Below are 12,500 nucleotides of genomic sequence, written 5' to 3'. Positions count from 1 at the left end.
TGATTGGGAGTGAGAGATGGGTTTAAAGTGAGGAGTGATGGATAAAAGGGGGAAAAAAATGGATGGACAGATAGATGGTTAGAAAATACTAATAAACGGATCAAAGAGAAAAATGGATGGATGGATAAAATGAAAACATGGATGAGTAGATAAATGGATGGATATATGGTACAAACGGGTGGATAAAAATGAAAAATAGATGGATGAAAGGGGTATTTGAATAAAAGAGATAGATGACTAAATAGATGGATGCTGGGAGGAATAGAGGGCTGGATGGATGGACAAACAGAGGGATGGGTAGTTGAGAGGAATGAATAAATAGATGGTTGCTTTAGATTGAGAGCTAAATTGAGGATGGGAAGAAAAGGATGGACAGATAAATGAAAGAGGGAAGTTATAGTTGGATGGAGAGGTCGGATAGATGGATAAAAGCTGGATGTGTGGGTGAGAGGGAGAGATGGAGGAGTGAACAGAGGGATGATTAAAAGTGAGGGATGGACTAATGAGAATTAATAGATGTTTGATTAAGAGATAGAGAGAGATGTATGGATGAACAGATTAGGGGGATGAATAGATTGATGGTTGGGATCGAGGGACGGATAAATGGGGAGAGGAAAAATGGATAGATATTTGGGCAGAAGAGAAAAACGGGTGTTCGATAGAATGAAGAGAGAGAGATAGCTGATTGGGATGGAGGGAAAATGGATGGAATGGTATGGAGGACAAATTATTGGACTTTGGGAGGGAAGGAGAGAAGAACTGTAAAAACATTAACAGTTGGGAGAGACAGATGGATGGATGGATGGATGGATGGATGGATGGATGGACGGTCTGACCGGTGCATTGACTTTGGGATGCTGGCGGTGTTTCTCCTTCATCGCCTCCATCCTCTTCTCCTCTCTTTCCCTCTTCTCCTGGTCCAGACTCTTCAGGTACTCCCTCCTCTCGTGCTCCTTCAGCATCTCGTAGCGCTTGAACTCCTCGTGACGCTCTGCATCGTAATTCTCCAGGTCTTTAGTGGCCTGCCACACACACACACACACACACACACACACACACACACACACACACACACACACACACACACACACACACACACACACACACACAGTTTCAATGTAATGTAATGAACAGAGATATAAAAACAATCACATGACCAACTCTAATGTTAAAGCTGAAAAATACAAAAAAAAGTATTTGAAATCATCTCAAATTCCGACTTTATTTCTCGCAAACGTCCAACATTCCTGCTGCATTCCGATTGGCCGGGGGAAAAAAGTTGGAATTAGGGAAAAAAAAATGTATTTCATGTGGCGAAAAACGGGCTTCCGTATAAATCTTCTCCTCGCTGTTTTCTCTCCTTCTTCGGCGTTCCCTGTCCAGAGCGCTCCAGAGTTTAGCAGGAGGTGCGTCAGTAATAACCGTCCGTGGGGAAACGCAGTGCTCAGTGTTTAGTTAAACGGACAATTTTTTTTTGGTATTCCAATTATTTGAGGAAGCGTTTCCGCCCTTTTGTGGTGGTCATGTGATTTTATTGTAGAGGATCGCACTTCTTCTTTCAAGCTATAAACAATTTATTAATAAATCTATCCATCGACCAACAAAACTATACATCCATGTTCATATCCGTCAATCTATTCAGCCATGTACGTGTCCTTTATCTATTTATCCAGATCTCTATCCATTCAGCTATGCTCCCAGAGTAGCGCATTTCAACTCAAATCTAATCTGCCCTTCTGTTGAGCTGTCTGTTGATCCGTCTGTTGATCCGTCTGTTGATCCGTCTATCATTCCCAAAACACTGACGAACAGAAATACTCAGATTTGAAACTCAGATTTGCGCAAAATCGCTACCTTCTGTTTTTACGTATAAAAACAGTCGAATGGAAGGAATGAAGACATTTGTTAAAGTTTGCTGAAGTAAGTAGAACAGTTAAGTAGATCACATTAAATAGAGAAACACACACACACACACACACACACACACACACACACACACACACACCCCTGCATTACTCAAATGAAGTCTAACAAATGACAGTGTTTAATGTAACTCTTCCATTTATTTATTTACATTAGATCTTTTGAATGTGTCAATTTAATTAATTACTTGATTTAATCAATATAATAAAAAAGTGTATTTCATTTTGCACCCCTACTACATTAATAAATGAGGAGGAGTGTGTTTATTCTCCGCCTCGCACTCTGAGCGCATGTTTATCATTAAACTTGAAAACGTGCACAACAATAGCAGGGGTCTAGAAAAGGAACTAGAGTTAGCGCAGTGTCACTGTGGCTGCTCGCGGCGTACCGCGAATAACGTCTGTTTCGCGCATGCGTGTGAACGCTAAAGAACCCATAGTGCTAGCGTTAGCCGCTAACCAGGAAGTGACTAACGGCTAATGCTAGTGCTTCGTATTCTTTCTGTCTATCTTCAAGAATTTCTCTTAAAAGTAGAAAATCCTGACAATTCCGCATATCGAGCGAGTGAAAAAATTTATTAATAAATGAATACATTTTAGCTTTAAACTATTTTTTTTCTCAATCTATCCATCGACTTGTACAGCTTTCCATCCATCATCGTATATGGGGCTGCAACGAATGATTATTTTGATAATCGATTGATCGGATCCACCGATTTAACAGGTTAAAAAGATTTAAATACAATTCTTTTGCTTATTACAACCATATAAAACACTAATTCGGAGTGTTTCTGTGTAAAAGTGTACTTAAAAATGCAAAAGCCACACATTTAGATCTTTAATTTAGACATTTTAAAGCTCATATTGGGGAGCGAATGAGGGATTTCACTCAAGCTGGTTGTTTGTTTCTGTAAAATCTAAACGCATTTAAATAGATGAAGGTTGTGTAAATTTTTCCTGGGTTTTTCCCGTTTTCACAAACTTCAGGGTAAAAAACTGAACCCCATAACATTAGACCAATGAAATTGCGGAACAGGTTCAGGTGAACCAATGAAACTCTTTATATTAAATCAGATGCGCTCCCACTGAATCGGGCCGCACCACATCATAAATATGGATGATGTTCCTTTGACGTTTGACCTGCCGCTCACTCGGACTGTCTACAGGAAATGTGAATCGTTCGTCACGCTGAAAACAACCGGGCATGAAAACACACTTCACCTGTGTTCTGAGCTGCACGGCGTCGGGAGAAAAGATTCACCGATGGTGATTTTTAAACGCACGACGATGCCAAAAGATAAACTCCCGAGAGAAATAGTTGTGAAAGGAAGGAGGAAGACAGTGAACGATGACTTTCTTGGTAGGCTACTGTTTAGATACTGTTTGTATAATTCAGTGGGTGTGGCTTATATTTGGGTGCGTTTAATAGTCCGGAAATTACGGTAGTTGTTGCAGCTCTATTTGTATCACGTGACACGTTGCGATGACATCAGAGAGGATTATGAAAGGGGCGGGGTCCATGACATCACAGAGAAGTTGTTAACCCTCTCCCTCACTCCGTCTCTCCATCAGTCCGTGTTAGACGGCAGCAGTGCACGTGCTCGTGAGCAGGTCGTGTGATTTTAAAATCATAAGTCGCAGTGACACGGTTTTGCACACGGCATTGCACTCTGGAGAAAGAACGCAAGCAAGAGCTGGAGACGATGGACCCCCAACTCCAGGAGGAGCTCCAACGCGACCAGGGAACGTCCACGATGGCGGAGGAGAAATTGGTGGAGGAGTGTGAGAAAGCGACAAAAACCGTGGAAGAGCAGAGGAATGGGAACGAAGGGAAGGAGAAACCGAAGAAAAGAGACAGCATCATAGATATATTAAGCCCTCTACAGTGGATCCAAACCAGGAGGAACAGCACGAGCCGAGAAACACCCGAGCTCCAGTTTACAGAGGGGACGGATAAAGAAGTTCAGCTGGAAGAAAGGATTAAGATTCTGTTGATAGAAAAAGAGATACTGGAAAAAAGCCACGAGGAAGAAGTCCAGAAAATGAGGCTGGAATTTGAAAGCGAGAAAAAGAATATGGACAGCTTGAAGAAGCGAGAGATCAGGGAGTTGCAGCAAAAGCAAAAACAGGACCTGAAGAGAAAAAACAAGGAGGAGACACTGGAGATGAGGAGAGCCAGTCAGGCCGAAAAGGAGATGCTGGTGATCCAAGTGGAGAAGTACAGGAACGAGGCGGAGTCGCTCGCGAAGCAGCTGGAGCTCATGAAGAAAAGCAAGGACAGGCTTGAAACTGAACTGCGTGAAAAGCTCAGCGTCAAGTTGCTGGAGATTGAGGAGAAGAACAGGATGATGAAGAGCATGGAAAAGGAGATACAGAAGCTGAAACTAACCACCAGAGAGCCTGAGGACGGGGCTGAGGGTGCGAAGTCCACAGATACCAATCCGTCATTTAATCAATCAGTTTAATTAAACAAACAAACAAACAAACAAAAAGGTAAATATCATCCTTTATAGATATTTTATTACGTTTACTTTGGGCATGTGCACAATTTATTATTGATTTGGATCTTTATTTCTGAGAACTACAATTCCCATCGGCTCATGCGGATCCTTTCAGGGACTCGGTTCTTTGAGTCGTTTCGTTCCTTTGATCAGAAATCATATAAAATGTTACTTCTGGAATTATTGTAACAACAACGTCAAGATTGGGCTTGTGAGCGTCCGGGAGAAAATAAAGGAATCGCTGTTTGAGACGACTCGTTCTTCTGAGTCACGTTAATGAATCGTTCGTCACGCCGTGCGCCCCACAGATCCATTATACTCACCAGTATTTTATTCTTTCCTTCTTTTAAATAAACTGAAGTAAATAAATTAAAAGCCAATCATTTAATTATTTACTATTATTATTTATTTACCTATTTCTGAATGTAATGCTTTGTCCTACACACACACACACACACACACACACACACACACACACCCTGCTTCCTGAAAACTCCTGGGTAATGAACCGAACACTAATCGGTGTGAGGAACGCTGGAGCTCACCGTGGAGATGAGCAGCTCCAGGTCTTTGGCCTCGAACGTGTTCTGGTTGTGAGGATCCAGATGTTCGAACTGCTTTAGTAAGGACACGTGATCCATCTGAACACCTGGCAGAGGAACGGGAACAGAAGCACATTGTGGTGTTTGAAAAAAAAACACACACACACACGCGCACACACGACTCTTACTCTGCATGTTGGTGCTGTCCATCTTGGCCTTGAGCAGCATCCTGAGGCGAGACACTTCCTGCCTCTTCAGCTCGTCCAGACGGGTTCGGACATGATGACCCACCAAATCCAGTTCCTTGCTGAGGCGTCCGTTCTGTCGCCACACACACACACACACACACACACACACACACAAACGGCTATTAATAAATGAGAATATACAAGTAACCTGAAGCTTAAAAATTCTGCTGAAAGCTGATTGGCTGATGAAGGCCATTACAACTTCTGGGATTACAAGATTCTGAGACATCAAACACAGACACACACACACACACACACATGGTTCCTAATCTCTCTCTCTCTCACACACACACACACACACACACACGGTTCCTAATCTCTCTCTCTCTCACACACACACACACACACACACACACACACACACACACGGTTTATGAGATGCAGTAATTTCCTCTTATGGTGGTGGCCATGTTGAGGTGGTGGCATCCAGGTGGTGTCTGTGTGTGTGTGTGTGTGTGTGTGTGTGTGTGTGTGTGTGTGAGAGTGTGTGTTACTTTAATATCCTCGGTGTTTGCGCTCTGCAGTTTCTCTCTGAAGTGAGGATCCGTCTCCAGAACCTCGATCACCTCCCTCAGGTAACGATCATAATACAGCCCTGTGTCCTACAACACACACACACACACACACACACACACACACACACACAAACACACACACAAATGTCTCATGATTACTGTTTATCTGGTAAACGCCTCCTCCTCCCAGTGACCAGGTACTCTGTCTATCCACCGATGACGTGAGGAAAACTCAGGAAATGTGCAGAACAGCTAGCGGATGTCTTCACCGAACATCTTCAACATCTCCCTGAGCAGCGCAGTTGTTCCTACGGGCCTCAAGACGACGACTATCGTCCCAGTGCCGAAAAAGTCTACAGTCTCCTGCCTCAATGGCTATCGTCCCGTCACGCTCACACCTATCGTGATGAAGTGCTTCGAGAGGCTCATCATGAGGAACATCAAGACCCAGCTTCCACCCTCACTGGACCAGATGCAGTTTGCGTATCGTCCAAACCGTTCCACGGATGATGCCATCTCCACGACAATTCGTCTGGCCCTCACCCACCTGGGCAATAGTACGTACAAATGCTGTTTATAGACTTCAGTTCAGCATTAATACAATCAGGAAACAGCATCTCCAGCATCCTGAGCACTGGGGCACCTCAGGGCTGTGTGCTCAGCCCACTGCTGTTCACGACTGTGTAGCTATGCAGAGCTCGACCCACATCGTCAGGTTCGTTGATGACACGACTGTGGTGGGTCTCATCAGCAAGAACGACAATTCAGCATACAGAGGTGAGGTGCAGCAGTTAACAGCCTGATGTCGCGCAACAACCCGTCTCTGAACGTTGACAGAACTAGAGATGGTTGTGGACTTCAGGAGAGCACAGAGCAGCCATTCTCCACTGATCATCGATGGATCCTCCGTGGAGATCCTCAAGAGTCTCAAAATCCTTGGTGTTCATCTGGTGGAGAACATCACCTGGTTGCTCAACAACAGCTCCATCACCAAGATCACTCACTCAACTGTGTGTTACTGAGCTGCTACAACTCTGAACTCATACACACTCAATACTCATTTCACACATCCATGTCTTCAGCACCACCCATATTATATTCTCCATTTATTAGAACTCCAGAACTGTTCACATGCTGTTGGTTGCAAATTACAACACATTGCACTTTAGTCCTTAACTGTGTTCTTATAGCTCCATATTTAAAGGCTCTGGCGTGGAGAAGCTGGTGTTGGGTCTGTGATGATCTCAGATGTTGAGCTATTTGATGAGTTGCTCAGTAGCTCCTGGTTCCACGACGTGAACTGACTGTATACGACTGTAGAAAGATCATCACTCACTCACACACTCCAGTGCTCATGTAAGTTCTCACTCTCCAGTGTTCTGTAGTGTTTAAAGACTATAATCACACTCTTGATGACAACCAAATCATGATGAGGTTCTGCTTTTGAGTCTGGTTCCTCTCAAGGTTTCTTTCTCATAACATCTAAAGGAGTTTTTCCTTCACCACAGTCGCCCCCAGACTTAATCATCAGGGATAAACACATCATTTACCTTCAGTCTTAAATTCTGTAAAGCTGCTTTGAGACGATGTCTGTTGTAAAAAACGCAATAGAAATAAACATGAACTATGTTGTTTTATGTGGCACCAGGGTTCTGGAGGAACGTTGTCTCATTTCACTGTGTACGGCGTCAGATATACGTGTATAGGGTTAAAATTATAATAAAAATTTCTTGCTTCGCTGAACAAGGGGGCGTGGCCAGGGGGTGTGACCGAGGGGTCCAGTAAAGCACAAGACGAACTGGTACAGGAGACGTGTGTGTGTGTGTGTGTGTGTGTGTGTGTGTGTGTGTGTGTGTGTGTGTGCACAAAATATACAGAAACCAAAAAAATTTATTGTGGCACTGTGTGAGATTAAGACGAGGTATGAGATTAATTAAAACGAGGTGTGAGATTAAGACGAGGTGTGGGATTAATTAAAACAAGGTGTGAGATTGAGACGAGGTGCAGGATTAAGACGAGGTGTGAGTTTAGACGAGATTAAGACGAGGTGTGAGATTAAGACGAGGTGTGGGATTAAGACGAGGTGTGGGATTAAGACGAGGTGTGGGATTAAGACGAGGTGTGGGATTAAGACGAGGTGTGGGATTAATTAAGACAAGGTGTGAGATTGAGACGAGGTGTGGGATTAAGACGAGGTGTGGGATTAAGACGAGGTGTGGGATTAAGACGAGGTGTGGGATTAAGACGAGGTGTGGGATTAATTAAGACAAGGTGTGGGATTAAGACGAGGTGTGGGATTAAGACGAGGTGTGGGATTAAGACGAGGTGTGGGATTAAGACGAGGTGTGATATTAAGACGAGGTGTGAGATTAAGACGAGGTGTGGGATTAATTAAGACGAGGTGTGAGATTGAGACGAGGTGCGGGATTAAGACGAGGTGTGAGTTTAGACGAGATTAAGACAAGGTGTAAGATTAAGACGAGGTGTGGGATTAAGATGACGGGAGAGATTGAGACGAGGTGCGGGATTAAGACGAGGTGTGAGTTTAGACGAGATTAAGACGAGGTGCGGGATTAAGACGAGGTGCGAGATTAAGACGAGGTGCGAGATTACGACGAGATTAAGACGAGGTGTGAGATTGAGACGAGGTGCGAGATTAGGAGATGGTAAGAAGGTGTGGGTCCTGACGACGAAGCAAATGTGCAGTTGTGCAAGCTGCTTTAAGACAATGTCTGTTGTGAAAAGCGCTATACAAATAAACTTGACTTGACTTGTGTAAAGTTCCTGCTCGCCTCATCAGTTGCTAAACCATTGCAGTTTTGTTTTTAAAAACACACCACTCGTACCACATTTTCCTCGGCTTTCTCGTCCTGTGCTGGAGCGCTGCGCTCGATCGGCACTGACCACACCCTCAGAGACACGGACAGGAGCAGCAGCCACACACAAACGCCCACCATACTCCTGTAAACAACAACAACATCATTTATTCCCTCAGTGGGCTGTAGTTTACATCTGAAACTCTTCATGTAACAATACTTATTACAAAACTCTGCACTCTCATTGGCTCTCACTGTACCACTGACCGGCCAATCACAGCGCTGCTTATCATGGTTTCTATATGTAGAACCTCAACTCAATCCTGACTTATTAATCACGTCTGCACGTGTATTCAAAGAACCTAACTACCTAGACCATTATCACCACAATGAGAAGATCTCAGAGGTGCCATCTCATCTCAGATGATGTACAAATGTTTATAATGTATTAATGATCGATAACATCTTGGACTCACTCCCTCACAGAAATGTTCCTCCTGATCCTAAAACCTGATCAATGTCCAATATTCAGCTCACCTGTACAGCAGCTTTCAAAAGCAGCGCGAAACACTTCCCAGATCTTCTGGTGTTTATGATTTCTCCTCTCGACTTAAAACTTCAGGAGACAGAGACCAAAATAAATCTGGATATTAAAAGCAACACGTGTTTGCTGATATTGAATACAGGCCCAGACACCATCAGCACCTGAAATACTATCCTCTTCCGTTTATTTTCTCAAAGATCATTCACAAAAACACCACCACAGTTGTCTAGTAATCATCTTAGACATTTCAGACTTACGTTTAAAGTGAGTTGAACAGGTTTTCACGTCTTTTTTTAATCCCCAGTAATGAAACAAACCCCTGGGAAACCTCCACGTTTGTTTTGATTCCCCGTCGTCGCGTTGCTTAGACGGTCGCCGTAGTTGATTGCGTCATCAATACGCGACGGCTAATACGTAGATTTATTTGTATTTATGTTTTTATAATAAAATATATATTAAAAAATGCAATCTGGTCATATAACAAATGGAACATGATACAAAATACATCTATGTACAACATTATATAGAGGATTGGGTTTATATGTTTTCTATAATATTCCAAAATGTACACGTCACTGCTAATGCCTAGCATAACAAGCGTTAGCATTTCGCTAATCATTACAAATAAAATAGATTATTTTATATTTATTTTTGCATAATTTATCATTTAATACAATTCCACCCGGTATTAGAAAGATTAACATTATTTATAGATTTAATATTATTGTTATTGAATATTATCTGGTTTATGTATTATAAATATAATTTGTTGGTTTAATAATCATTTAAATAACAATTGTCATTTATATATTTTTTTATTATTTTAACGCAAAATAATTAACTAAATAAATCAAATAATTCCGTTTCAAAGACTCGGACACAAACCCACAAACTACAGCGATGTTTATTAAATATTATTTTAATAACTTTTTAAAAATAGATTTTTCATTTCATCAAGCATTGTCTTACATAGTAAACAAAAGAGAAAATCCGAATAAATTAAAATAACATCAGACGCATGAATAAATAACGAATAAAGATCATTAATAAATAAACGGTACATAATATTAGGTAGAAATTCATGCAGATGAAAAAAATTGCACACACTATAAAAAGAAAATCCGCATACAAACAAAAAAAGAAAATCGCGATAAACAAATTTGTCAGAACGTAACACCTCGGAGGAACGAAGAAATAAATAACAACAATTATTAAATTAAATAAATAAAATTGTGATATTTAAAATAACATTTTCATGCAGCATTGAGAAGTTTACATCAGTTTCACTGATGATGATGGTGGTGGTGGAGGAGGAGGAAGATGGCGGACGTGTGCGCTTTCTGAGATTTGTTTTAAAAGTCGATTTCTCTCAGGTCAGTCGGCGTGCTCGATCTCTCATCCTCCATCCCTCCGTTCTTCCCGTCCTCCTTGTCATTCTGCCCTTGGCCATTTCTCAGTCGTTCCCTGAGAGCATCCTCGATCATCTCACTGTAGAACTGCAGCACGGCCTGCGAGGAAGAAAAAACTTCAGTTATAACACACAAACACACAAACTTGGTAAAAGAACACAGAAGAATTGAACAGTGAATAAATGGAATGAAATTCTGTGCGGACCGAATAGGACATTTTGGTCACTAACTGAAGAACTTGTGTTGTGAGAACATGAGAGAAGATGTGTTCGGCCTCACCCTCACACTCACACATTGCGAATGATCTCTTAAAGATGACTATAAATTAGTTTGGTAAATTAGATAGCAAGTTTATTTGTTATGTCACATGACAGTCTGTTTTCCAGCTTGTTTGATTAGCAGTGTTGCAAAGTCCTTTTAATGTATTGAATATATGAGGAAGTTTTCTCATCGCTTCTTCTCCATTTTCACTCCAGTAGATATTTTAAACACTGAATATGATGTATAGTAAATATAAAATAAACCCCGCCCACTCACCGGGTCACTGCAACACAGCGCAGCCAGCGTGCTGGTCACATGACTCATCTCCCACCTCCTCTTGGCCTCCAGTCCTCGGAGGGCAGAGTTGAGGGTGGCAGCAGCTACTAGAGATGGACGAGTTCCTAAGAAGCGAGAGTCGCACACACACATGGCAGCCAGCGTGTCCCCATGGCGTCTGAGCGTAGACACGAGATCACCACTGTCCTCTGCGTCCCCCATCAGCTCCTCCAAACACGTCAGGAAGTGAGGGATGAAGTCCTGAGGGGTGACGCCAGCCACGTCCCAGCGCAGCGTTCCCAGCACCACTCGCTCCATTTCCTGCACAAATCAAGACTCAAATCTTAAACTATCTTCTGAGGAAACCTGGCATGGTTCTACTCAGAAACCAAGAACCAGATTTTATTTTACTCTAGAATCTTTTAACATCTAAAGAATCCTTTCTGACAAACATGGAGCTTTGTCTTTGTTGGAAAGGGTCCTGAGTAACCCACTGTTGGAACCAACAAACAGTTAAAGAACCCTTAAAGGACCCTTGATAGATTTACGTAATTTGGTTTAAGCATTATGTATCAAGGTTCTCTGTAGGACTAGGGATTCTCTATTTGTTCTCTGCACTAAGAACCTTTAATTATCCAGTAAACCCTGGAAGAACATCTCGTTCTCCTTTGTCTTGTTCTTTTAGGAAATACGGAACCCTCAAATATATATATATATATATATATATATATATATATATATATATATATATATATATATATATATATATATATATATATATAGTAAAACCAGAAGATCCAGAAGAGTGCCAGAAGAGTGAATGGAGACCAAATGTGGAATAAGATCAAAAGTTCAAAAAGAAGCACATGTCATTCTTTTGGTCAGGTGTCCATAAACTTTTGGCCTTATAGTGTAGGACAAACACTAAAAAGCTGTAGATATAATTTAAACAAACAAGTAAATTATTAATCAAAGTAATAAATATATTATTAAACTAATGAATGTGAATCAAAGATGTGGTCGGATGAGAGGAAGGTTCCTGTTATTAGGATGATCTGTATTATGGTTCCATCAAAGGAACTTCCAAAGAACCTTTAAGTCTTCTAAGAAACTTCTAAGAAGAGCTAGGAACTCCTTATTAGAACCTAAGATACCGAGTAAACTGGAGAACACTTGTCTGTAGTTTAAAATAGAGCTATGTACATCTTATTGGGGTTGTAGACCTTCTGAAATGAACTTCATCAATCAACCTTCTGATTATAATGGACCCATTTAACCAGAGAACCTTTGGAGAACCATTTCAGAACCATTTTTTAACTTGCATACACACACGCTGCAGAAGAGATGAACTTATAATGAGAGTGAATGGAGACTGAACGGTAGAATGAGATGTTCAAAAAGAGGCACATTGTTCTTGTGGTAGGGTGTCCACAAACTTTTGACCTTATAGTGTAGGACAAACTTTA

The 12,500-nt window shown here is 41.7% G+C and overlaps 2 protein-coding genes across 4 annotated transcripts in view; both read right to left on the bottom strand.

Moving 5' to 3' along the window:
- The window catches only part of nucb1 (nucleobindin 1), a 15,184-nt gene extending 5,696 nt beyond the window's left edge, over positions 1–9,488 (bottom strand). The window contains exons 1-7 of one of the 3 annotated variants that reach the window (XM_083567003.1): positions 9,346–9,488; positions 9,082–9,160; positions 8,575–8,689; positions 5,708–5,815; positions 5,154–5,286; positions 4,969–5,072; positions 837–1,022 (exon numbers count right to left, since the gene is read on the bottom strand). In XM_083567003.1, the coding sequence (XP_083423129.1) occupies positions 837–1,022; positions 4,969–5,072; positions 5,154–5,286; positions 5,708–5,815; positions 8,575–8,685 (642 nt within the window). In that variant the 5' untranslated portion in view covers positions 8,686–8,689; positions 9,082–9,160; positions 9,346–9,488. Of the gene's footprint in view, positions 1–836; positions 1,023–4,968; positions 5,073–5,153; positions 5,287–5,707; positions 5,816–8,574; positions 8,690–9,081; positions 9,188–9,345 lie in introns of all 3 variants that reach the window. The other 2 variants (XM_083567004.1, XM_083567005.1) reach the window with 2 other exon arrangements.
- A 545-nt stretch (positions 9,489–10,033) lies between these two features.
- The window catches only part of ccndx (cyclin Dx), a 4,457-nt gene continuing 1,990 nt past the window's right edge, over positions 10,034–12,500 (bottom strand). Inside the window, exons 3-4 of the mRNA XM_083567062.1 lie at positions 11,035–11,355; positions 10,034–10,596 (exon numbers count right to left, since the gene is read on the bottom strand). Of these exons, the coding sequence (XP_083423188.1) occupies positions 10,441–10,596; positions 11,035–11,355 (477 nt within the window). The 3' untranslated portion in view covers positions 10,034–10,440. The remainder of the gene's footprint in view (positions 10,597–11,034; positions 11,356–12,500) is intronic.

Source organism: Silurus aristotelis, assembly GCF_946808225.1.
Source record: "Silurus aristotelis genome assembly, chromosome: 17".
Classification (NCBI taxonomy): domain Eukaryota; kingdom Metazoa; phylum Chordata; class Actinopteri; order Siluriformes; family Siluridae; genus Silurus; species Silurus aristotelis.
The sequence above is the reverse complement of the archived record's forward strand: the minus strand, read 5'-3'. Positions and strand labels throughout refer to the sequence as shown.